The following is an 11,552-nucleotide window of genomic DNA, read 5'->3' on the forward strand; positions in this document are numbered from 1 at the left end:
AACCATATCGGTTTCCTGCTGACCTCCGACCTACAGTCTCTGCATTCCTGGGTTGATCTGTCCATACAGAATGGTTGGATCTGGCCAGGATGGGTGCACAGAATTCCTTCTACCCAGAGACCACGTGGCTTCACCTGTTTAGGGCACTCACTGGGGTCAGATTTGCTCGAGGAATGAAGAGTGATAGGGCTGTGTGTCAGTATTCTTGCAGCCATGGAGAATCTGGTTTATCTCCAGCAATTCCACAACTGAGCCTCCCCCCTGTCCACCCCACCCCAGAAGCTAGCAAATCCGGGTACCTTATCTGCATGGTTTTCTGAGTCTGTGTGGGGCAAATTGAATCCAATCTAAGAGCACGGATTGTAGCTCTCAACGAGATCATCATTTTTGGAGCCACGTATAATCAGTCTTGCCTGCCAGCACATCCGCCTTTTGGACAGACTCTATTTCTGATTTTCACACCGCCCAGCCCTGACCTCCCAGCCTGTTGCTCCCCTTGGTGGGCAGAAGGGTCTTTGAGTGTTGACCCAGACCTCAGGCTGGTGGGAGAGGTAAGGAACTAACCTCAGACCGCTCATCCCATCCAAGATCAATCCTTAGGGATTGGAGTACGGGCATCACGTTCTTCTGACGTTGGCCATCCACCGGGTAAGATCCTGGTGGTGATGAGACACGCGTAGCTTTCCGTGAAACGTTTCCAACCTGCCGTTAGGTTTCCATTTGTAGGAAAGCTCACATCTTCATCTATTGGTTTGTAAAATACGTATTCAGTCCTCTTGTTTTGGGAGTACTTTCTAAACAAACTGTCCAATTTAGCCAGACATTCCTAAGACACACAATCCCAACATCAAGGAAAATGCACTTCCATACACAATCACACATGCTTCTCAAACCTTCAGCAAGCTATGAGTTACTACAAGTCATGAGGTAACAGTAGGGTAAATTCAAAAACTAGGCATCAGCTAAGTTTGTAGTCACCAAACCCAACCAGCTGACGGATCACATAGACCCAATCAGCATTGGTCTTCTAGTACCATGGTGTTTAGCACAAACCCCATATCACCCCCTTGATTCCTGTTAAGGTGAAGTCTATTACATTAAGAAATGGTAGAATTAACTCCCTTCCCACAAGCCCAAGTGCCATGGCATTTTTTGTGGGGGGCTTCTGGGCATCTCTCGCAAATGCCAATGAACACAGCCTTGGTTCCATAGAAAGCAGAGACCAATCAATCAGTGGTTCTTACTGAGGGCTTACTGTGTGCAGAGCATTCTCTAATGAGTGCTTGGGAAAGTACAATATGAGGGAGTTGGTAGAAACGATCCCCGTCTACAAGGAGTTTACAGTCTACATAATCGTGAAATGTCAGGGGCCCAGATACGAATTATTTGCCTTATACAAGCCACCCCACCAAAGAAGTACAGCCTTGAAAAGAAGTCTTATTATTACTGCTCTGTTGTCTCCAACCCGGACAAGGTTTGGAGCAATTGCACAGACACTCTTGCAATTGAGCTCATTTCATACTCTCCTCCCTCCCCTCCTAAGGACTAAAAGTAGGGCAGGAGGGACTTATCTGGGATTGCCAGTTCAAAGGAAAAATAGAGAAGAAGGGTGTCCAACAGGAGGAACTACACAAGTAGGAGACAAATGATGAACATATAGAGGAGTGGGAAAAAGAAAAGGGGCAGAGCTTACTGCTTTTTGAAAGTATTTGTCTCAGATCCACGGGTGGCTTGGTTTTGGAGTGATCTGGCATTGCTACCACATGCCAACCTGCTCCTGCAAATCGTTCCTGCAAGTTGGAGTGGCAATCATCACAGAGTCAGAGCAAAAAAAAAAACCCCAGATGACTTTGGGTACCTCGATGGTACCTAGCTAATGATACCTGCTTAGAAAAGGAGGTAACAAGGTGAATGGGGGAATCCTAGGGACAAAAGCTGGGTGCAACTTGCTGGGCAGAGGAAATGGGGCCAGGGTGGCATGGTTGGAATCTGAGATTTTGGAGCCCTCGGGCTCTGTGCCCCTGACATTCTCCACCTTTGCCACACTTTTGGCATGGCCCCAAACAAGCTTTCTGTAAACTGGGTTGGTTTTTTTTTCATAAGGGATGCCTGAACCTCTCTGCGGAGGGTCTCCCATTCATCCACCAAAACTCTCCATTTGGCCCACACTGGTCCTAACACCCAAATGGAATTTCTTCTGGGATCCACCCGCTTTATTCAGCAGGCCTGGGCTTCCCAAAGGGCAACTGGCAGCTTCTTTGATTGTGGGGAAAACTCTGCTGACTCTCTCTACTGTGCTGAAGGGATTTCAGTGGAAAGCTTGGGTCTTCAGCCTTGAGGTGGGGCTGGGAGCACTATTTATTCCGTTCTCTTTTTTGCAGGGATTCAGCAGTACGTGTCCGCCTCTGTCACAAGTAAGTACCCCACAGTTTGCTGCTTTGACTCTTTCCTCTGCAGCTGGGCTTTTTCCCTGGGTGGGATAGTTTGTTGGAGAACCTTGCTGCCAGGGTTAGCTTTCTTGTGCAGGTGAAACACAAGAGAGAGAGGGCAGTGCAACCGGGCCTGGCTGGAAAAGGCGTAGGCCTGGGAATCACGAGAGTCACTTTCTGATCTTGGCTTTTCTGCTGTGTGACCCCGAGCATTTCACTTAACCTCTCTGGGTCTCGATTTCCTCATTTCTAAACCTAAATACCTCTTAGATTGTGAGCCCTGTATGAAGCAGGGGTTGTGTCTGATCTGATTATCTTGTAACTCCCCCAGCACTTAGAAGTCAGTCAATCAGTCATTTATGGAGGACTTACTGCATGTAGAGCACTGTACTAAGCACTTGGGAGAGTACAATATAACAATGTAGCAGACACATAGTAAGCAACTAATCATACCACACTGCTTCTCTGTACTAAGCAGCCAACTGATATGGTCCCTGATTTTTAGAAGTGATTCTCAAACATACTTGCAACTTTGAGTTACTGAATGCACAGGTTAATCTTCTACAAATAAGCAGTCAAGAAATCCCCTTAGGCCCAATCATTGTTTAATCTTTCTGCTGACTTGCTAGTTGCAACTAACCCAGCCTTAATGACATCATTCACTTTCTAACTTCCCCTTTACTGTATTTTCCTTTAACTTTCAGATATTTTGGTTACAAAATAGGAAGCAATGCTCTTGCCTCCGAGTATCATTCTGTGGGATTCATAAGTAGCCTTCTGAGCGTGGAACTTCCATGTTTCATGCTCCCTGACCCACACATTTCTGCCTCTAGTTAATATAATTATTCTAATTATTAGCTTGAATCTGTGGCTTTGCTGTATAATAGGAAAGGAGTGTGGCATGGTGGAAAGAGAACAGGTACGGGAGTCAGAGGGCCTGAGTTCTAATCCTGGCTCTGCCAGTTGCTTGCTGTGGGAACTTGGGCAAGTCATTGTCCTCCTCTGTTGCCTCAGTGTCCGTATCTATAAAATGGGGATTAAATACCTGTTCTCCCCTCTACTTAGACTGTGACCTTCATGCAGGGTACGGACTGTGTCCAACCTGATAAACTGTTTCTACCCCAGCACGTAGAATAGTGCTTGGCACATAAGTGCTTAACGAATGCAGTAATAATAATGATAATAATAACTGGTAAATGAGCTGGTTTATGTTCACCTAATAATAACGACAACCATTACTATTACTAGGTGAAAATACATTAGCTGGTTTCTCTGGAGAACAAATCAGCCCAGGGCATCAGAAGGCTAATCCCTTAAGTAGGGAATTATATCAATTCCACAGAATTCCGGGGGGGGTTGACTTAGGACATGGAAAAACATCCAATTCTAAAAATGCTCTTCAGATTTGGGCTGGGCTCTTCCATCCAGTTGTCAACAGGTCCCAGTATCTTGAATTTTGAAACTCTCGCCCTTGGGTCTTTGCTTCTTCTGGGGCAAATGAGTGTTGACGGGTTCCAGAGTCCAGGACTCCTGCCTTGCTTCCCTAAACCCTCTAGTTCAGTCTCATTTCTGCCAGCTAATGGCCACTATGTTCTTGTTCCAGGGGGCCACTAATAATAGTAATTATAATAATTTTCCTTACACTATGCCAAGCCCTATATTAAGTACTGGTGTAGATTCAAATTAACTAAGTGGGACACAGTCCCTGTCTCATATGGGACTCACAGTCTAGAGGAGAGGGAGAATGGGAATTGAATCCCCATTTCACGGATGAGGAAACAGAGGCACAGAGAAGTGAAGTGACTTGCTCAAGGTCCCCCAGCAGGCAGTGCTGGGATTAGAACCCAGGTCCTCTAACACCCAGGTCCATGCTCTTTCCACTAGGCCACATTGCTTTGGGGGTTGTTCCCCAAATTAGGTATTTTCCCTGACTGTTTTGCCTTTTTACTCTTCCTCCCAGTCTTTAGGGGCTTTGGGGTTTTTTTTGTTTGTTTGTTTGTCTAAAGATTCCCATCTCAGTTCATTTGGGCCTCCTCCAGAACCACTGCCCAGGGCCAGGTGTTGTGAAACACTCCCTTAGCCTCCATTGCCCCTGGCCTTCCCCTCCTGGGTGGGGACTAGCCTCTCCCACCTACCTCGATGCTGCCTCCCTCTTTCTTCACATTTCAATCAATCAATCGTATTTATTACTCTATTTTATTTGTACATATTTATTCTACTTATTTTATTAATATGTTTTGTTCTCTGTCTCCCCCTTTTAGACTGTGAGCCCACTGTTGGGTAGGGACTGTCTCTATATGTTTTCAATTTGTACTTCCCAAGCGCTTAGTCCAGTGCTCTGCACATAGTAAGCGCTCAATAAATACGATTGATGATGATGATGATTTATTGAGCGCTTACTGTGTGCCGAGCACTGTACTAAGCGCTTGGGAAGTCCAAGTTGGCAACATATAGAGACAGTCCCTACCCAACAGTGGGCTCACAGTCTAAAAGGGGGAGACAGAGAACAAAACCGAACATATTAACAAAATAAAATAAATAGAATAGATATGTACAGGTAAAATAAATAAATAAATAAATTTCAACTGCTGGCCCAGCCTCCCGGGCATCCATCATCAATCAATCGTATTTATTGAGCGCTTACTATGTGCAGAGCACTGTACTAAGCGCTTGGGAAGTACAAATTGGCAACATATAGAGACGGACCCCAAACCGTCCCCCCAACAACCTCTGGTTCATACAGGGGCTGGGGCCCAGCACTGGGGTCACGTGGTGCTCGGACAAGTCACTTCACTTTTCTGCACCTGTTATCTCATCTGTAAAATGGGGATTAAGACTGTGAGCCCCGTGTGGGACAGGAACTGTGTCCAACCCGATTAACTTCTATATACCTCAGTGTTTAGTACAGTGCCTGCCACATAGTAAGTGCTTAACAAATATCATATAAAACGGAAAAAAAACCCCACTGAATCACACATCAAAAGAAGGGTATAAAGTGTTTAAAGTCAGTGCATTTCTACATCCAAACTCATTTCGCCTTTGTCTTCTCTTTGGATGTCACCTCCTAGAATCAGGAATCAGATCTCCCTGTGGTCCCTAAAATGAAACGTTAAATAGCAAGAATGGGCTTGTCACTCTCCAGTCGGTGCAAGCATCATCATCATCATCATCAATCGTATTTATTGAGCGCTTACTATGTGCAGAGCACTGTACTAAGCGCTTGGGAAGTACAAATTGGCAACATATAGAGACAGTCCCTACCCAACAGTGGGCTCACAGTCTAAAAGGGGGAGACGCAAGCAGTGAAGGCTTTCAGGGTTCTTAGAAGTAAGATTGGGTCTTCTGCTGAGATTAATGTTCTGTGCTTTCTTTATAGGCCTGGTCATTGGTGTATTCCTGCTTGGCTTATATTGGGCATGTAAGCAGAGGTAAGTCTTCTAGACCGTGAGCCCACTGTTGGGTAGGGACTGTCTCTATATGTTGCCAACTTGTACTTCCCAAGTGCTTAGTACAGTGCTGTGCACACAGTAAGGACTCAATAAATACGATTGATTGATTGATTGATGATGATGCCAATCCTCAAATGTTATGTGCTCATTTTATGTGGGTTTGTCTCATTGTTAGATTGCAAACTTGAAGGCAGGAACTCTGTCTTACTACTTGCGATGTATGTTCCTTAAGAGCCTAGCCCAGTGCTTGGTACACTCTGGGCACTCAGTTATAATAAGCACCCTCTTGATGCAATACACTGTACTAATCGTTTGGGAAGGGACCCATTCATTGTCCACAGGGTGCTTGTCCTCGGGATGGTAGGCAGAGGAAGGAGATTCCCTAGCACATTTGCAATATTCACAGATTATAAAAACATTCGCCAGTGATAAAACCACCTGTATGTGCCTTTCCTCGGAATATCTCCAAACACATTTCTAATTCTTTTGTTTATTCTCACGTCATTCCGAGCTGTTAGGATGGCAGCTTTTCTTTTAAGTGGCATTTGTTAAGTGCTTACTGTGTGCCAAGCACGGTACTAAACACTGGACTAGATAAGAGATCGTCAGGGTGGATGCAGTCCACGTGTCACATACAGCTCACAGTCTTAATCCCCATTTTATAGGTGAGGTAATGGAGGATAGAGAAGTTAAATGACTTTCCCAAGGTCACACAATAGGTAAGTGGTTGGACCGGGATTAGAACCCTAGTCCTCTGTCTCCCAGTTCCATGCTATTGCCACAAGGCCATGTTGCTGCTCAACTATTAATGGCCCAACCAGGAAAATGAGCACTGGCTTGGCCTGGCAGACGTCATGGAGAAGTCTTGGAAGTTGCCTTCCTTCCTTTCTACTACTTCTACTTCCTTTCAAAAGTTCCCCTTAAGTATTCAGGATCTTTGTTGTTCCTTCCCCTTCCCTCCCTCCTTGTTTCAATCAGGAAGGAGACGAGGGTGCAACTCAAATCATTTGGCTCCTTATGGTGAAAGGTGTCGGAGAGCAAAGGGAGCGGGGATGGGAAGGATGGGAATAATAGCTAAAATGGAGGTGTGGGAGCTATTTTTGGATTGGCCTTTCCCTGAATAGTGGTGGGAGACCGAGCGGCCCTGTGCACTCAGGGCTGCAGGGATACAGGCGGTTGCTGCATGCGATTTCTACCAGTTATAGAACCTCGGAAAAGCTTCGGATGTGGCGGTACCCTGAGACCCTGAGAGGTCCCTTTAACTCCCAGACTTGTGAATTCTCCTGTGTGTTGCCTTCTGTACTATTTTGTGTGGATATTATTTCGTTTTTCCTTTTGTGTCTGCCTCCAAACTCTTCTCACTTGTGGATTTTTACCCCCCAGCCCTGAGTACAGTGCTCCACACTCTGTGAGCGCTTAATAAGTACGGTTACTACTAGAGAAAAGGAAGACCTCCGACATGCCCGGGGATCACAGATCTAAGGCCGGATGCTCTGTTTTGCAGATGCCCCTTCCCCAAATTGCTGAGTGCCCCAGAGGAGATTCCAATGACTGGGGACCCCAGCAACCAGGACGAAGATGCTGAAGACCCCAGGCCCGACCCGTGACATACAGAGAATCAAGGCTGTTCCCCGTCCCCTCCAAGCCCTGCTCTAACAGGACAAGGTGCAATGGACCCATGGGTTCGCAGAGGAAGAGAAGAGGTTCTCCAGGCCTACAAACACCTCAGGTGGCCAAGATGGGGGTCGATTTCCCCCCAGCAATGGCTTGGTGGGCACAGCATCTGGGAAGTGCAAAGTGGGAAGCTGCCGGGGTGTGGAGACGGAGGGGAGTGGGAAATTCCACATTCAGGAAACCAAGGCCCTTGTTGCCGTACTGTGATATTCAGGGTGAGTGGACCCAGCTCAGGTGCCCCTCCCTGCTAAATTTTCCCTGGGGATTTACTCAGAGGGTCAGCCTAGGGGCTGCTAATGTGCTAGCAAATCTCCTTCCTCCCTCCGCCTTCCACCCCAAACTGGCCCTGGGTTGGTTCATGGGTGGCACTGGTTGCTCTCAGGGCATTTCATTCCTTAAGGGCATCACTCCAGGGCTGGCCGGGCACCTAAGTGAGGAGAGCCCTCTTGGGACCTCAAGAACTCGGAAAGAGGCCCCACCTCCAACAACCCTTATATTTTATATATTTTTATACATGCTTGTGTAAATACAGATTTATACTTTTAAAGAATGCTTTCTATTGAGAAAATAAAAATTCTATTTTCCATACAAAATGTAACAAGATATGTTGACACATTCCACCGTGTCCTGCCAGATGGGCCTCAGTCATTCCCACATTAATTCCCCACCTCTCTTTGCTACTTCCCTTTCTTGCCTCCTGCTCACCTGCTGGCCAAGACCTCCCTGGAGGGTGGGCAGAGGCCAGAACCACCGTAACAGCGGCTCCAATGAGGGTTTTTGGATGATCGGGGAGGGCGTGAACCAGGTTGGCCCGGTTTTGTCAGTTGATGGGCCTGTGGGAATCTCTGAAATGGTTTCCCCTTTGAGCATCCAGGGGCCAAGTCCAGAGTTTGCCATTTCTTCCCAAATCCCAGTGCCTTTGAAAGAATGCCAAGGGAGAGTAGCGTGGCCTGATGGAGAAAGCACAGGACTGGGAGTCAGAAGGACCTGGGTTCTAATTCCAGCTCTGCCACCTGTCTGCTGTGTGACCTTGGGTAAGTCACTTAACTTCCCTGTGCCTCAGTTCCTTCATCTGTAAAATGGGGATTAAGACTGTGAGCCCCACGTGGGAAAACCTGATAACCTTATATCTACCCCAGCGCTTAGAACAGTGCTTGGCACATAGTAAGCTTAACAAATACCATCGTCATCATCATCTGGCAGGCCCTTTTTGAGCTTGCTTTTGACCTGCCCTCTGCGGTCTGGGATTCAACAACCCCCCGAAGCCCGCAGGCGACATCCAACGGGAGCTCCAGGGTGGAAAGGGAGCCAACTGGGGCTGGGACTTGCCAGAATCAGCAGAGCCAGGGGTTTTCCAAGGTTGATGATTAATCTAAGGAGCAAATCCACCCACTTTGGGATCTTCTGGGGTCAGTGGCTGATGGAGACCATCCCTGTCTGTGTCGGAGCATACCCAGCAAACCTTAGGCGTGGACCCCAAACCAGCTTACTGAGGCAAAGTTAAGGTCTTCCCGATTTTACACCATGAAGAAATAGGAGCCCAACACACTTTACTGAATGCTTGGGCAACTAGAGCAGATACACAAGACACAAGCCCTGCCCAGAAAGAGCTTACATTCTAATGGGAAAGGGGAATGTTGGGTGAAGAGTTGAGCACCTTCCCTTGTACCCAACTGCCTTATGTGCGTGGGCTTCCTGGAGGAGATAAGGAGACGGAAAGCAAACTTTAGCAGCTGAGGACATACTGCCCTTGAGAGAAGGCACAGCCCAGACAGAAAACGTGGACATTCGCCTCCCCTCTCAAAAAGCATTCATTCATTCAATCATATTTATTGAGCGCTTACTGTGTGCAAATCACTGTACTAAGAAAGTACACCGTACTAAGTAGGTGTGGATGATGAGAGGCAAGAGGTGGGTGAAGGGCGTTAGCTCATGAGAAATTGCCCCTGAGAGGAAAGTTGGGAGAAGTTTTCCCTGTGAAGGGGCAATTGGTAGGGAATGTAGAAAGCTCTGCAAGTCCATCAATCCCTTGGAGCCGTTCATTCAATCGTATTTAGTGAGCGCTGCCAGTACCTGGCAGTGCTTAACAAATACCATAAAAAGCAGCTTCAGTGCTTTGCACACAGTAAGCATTTCTACTCCTCCTCCTCCTGCCATCCCTTTCCTGAAGGACTCCGGGCCCCTGAGTGGTACCAGCACAGAGCACGACTGGAGGGGGATTTAGCGTCCCCATCACAAACTCTCTCCCCTACGGCTGCCCAACGTTAATAATAATTGTGGTATGAATTAAGTGCCTGCTCTGTGGTAAACAGAGGATAATCAGAACAGACCCAGTTCCTGCTCTCCTCAGAGCTCGCGGTCTACATGGTAGGGTGAGTAGGTACCTTAACTTCAATTTAAAGAAGAGGAAATTGAGGCCATTAAAACTGATTTGCCTAAGATCACACAGAACTGGGGCAAAGAGTCCGGGCTACTGACTCTCCAATCTCATGCCCTTACCACCAGGTCGAGCTGCTTCCGATGTTTCAGTTGAAGAGTATCAGATGTAACTTGGAAGGTGGAGAAAGGAGGAGGAGAGGCACTGGAAGCCTTTCTCCCGTCAAGCCCTGGAGTCGGAGGACCTGGGCTCTAATCCTGACTCCAACACGTACCTGCTGTGTGACTTGGGGCAAGTCACTTAACTTCTCTGTGCCTCAGTTCCCCCATCTGTAAAATTGGGAGTAACTGTTCTCCTGCCTACTTAGCCTGTGAGCCCCGTGTGGGACCTGAGCAGCATGGCCTAGTGGATAGATCCCAGGCCTGGGAGTCGGAAGGTCATGGATTCTAATCTCGGCTCCACCACTTGTCTGCTGAGTGAACCTTGGGCAAGTCACTTCACAGCTCTGGGCCTCAGTTCGCTCATCTGTAAAAATGGGGATTGAGATTGTGAGCCCCATGTGAGACAGGGACTGCGTCCAACCCAATTAGCTTGTATCCACCCCAGTGCTTAGTACAGTGCCTGGCACATGGTAAGCGCTTACCAAATACCATTATTATCTACCCTAAGAGTTAGGACAGTGCTTGGCACATAGTAAGCACTTTAAAAATGCCTCATTTACTACTATTTCCCTATCCTCACCTCTCCTTCACATTACCCACATTTCTCTGCTACCAGTCGGGGCCAGGAAATGGGCGAGTTGAGCTTGGCAGCCACTGGGCACTGAACCCTCTTCCTCACCCCCAGTAGGTGATGGTAATGACACCGCTCCTGGTCCCCCACTGCCTCTCCACAGCTGGGCTCACCCCCTTCCCCCAGACCCCACTCTCCCGTTTCCACGGGTCCTGACGAGCCTCAACTGGTGCGATTGGAACTGGGGAATTCCCAAGCCCGAGTCCCTCCTTTCCGAGGACCCGGTTGGTTTCTCTTTCACCTGTGTTTTCTCTTGGCTGAGAGACAGGGGCTTTTGTGACTCCCCTTGTCACCCCCCCACTGCCCCTGCCTCTCCTGTGAAGCTGGTGAAGGGGCAGCCCCAGACTCTAGGAACCAAGCTGAACTTACGATGTGTTTGTTTCAGGGTCCCTCCTCCCCACCTCCTCCCCCTATACTCATCTTGACTCCTCCGTCTCCTCGCTCTCGGCTAGAACGGCTGCCCCCTGGTTTAGGGGAAATCACAGGGAGATCACCATCATCCCTGTCCATGGCAGGAAGAGGCAAGGAGAGAAAGGGAAACCCCAAAAGCTTGGCTGGATTAGTCAGCCGAGCCATCAAAGCCAACAACTTTACGGCTTTAACTCTTCTGGAGAGACGCAGAGAACTCTCAGGGATTTTAAAGGTGTGGTAACGCTAGTTTGAAATGAATGCTGTGTGGCACACTGGAGGAGCTTGTGAAAGCTGGGGGCAAAGCTCACCTGGCAAGCCTGTTTGCCTGGGTTTTGTTTTACTTGTCTGAAGGACTCCAGCCGGCGGGGAATGCCTGGCCAGGTGCCAGCTTGCTGGTTAGTTGTGGTTTCATCTTTCAGT

At 47.9% G+C, this 11,552-nt stretch overlaps 1 protein-coding gene across 1 annotated transcript in view; it reads left to right on the forward strand.

Moving 5' to 3' along the window:
* The window catches only part of IL15RA (interleukin 15 receptor subunit alpha), a 28,618-nt gene extending 20,478 nt beyond the window's left edge, over positions 1-8,140 (forward strand). Inside the window, exons 5-7 of the mRNA XM_038741043.1 lie at positions 2,382-2,414; positions 5,806-5,857; positions 7,383-8,140. Coding sequence (XP_038596971.1) covers positions 2,382-2,414; positions 5,806-5,857; positions 7,383-7,485 — 188 coding nt within the window. The 3' untranslated portion in view covers positions 7,486-8,140. The remainder of the gene's footprint in view (positions 1-2,381; positions 2,415-5,805; positions 5,858-7,382) is intronic.
* Positions 8,141-11,552: the final 3,412 nt, after the last annotated feature.

This window comes from Tachyglossus aculeatus (assembly GCF_015852505.1).
Source record: "Tachyglossus aculeatus isolate mTacAcu1 chromosome 12 unlocalized genomic scaffold, mTacAcu1.pri SUPER_6_unloc_1, whole genome shotgun sequence".
Taxonomy (NCBI): domain Eukaryota; kingdom Metazoa; phylum Chordata; class Mammalia; order Monotremata; family Tachyglossidae; genus Tachyglossus; species Tachyglossus aculeatus.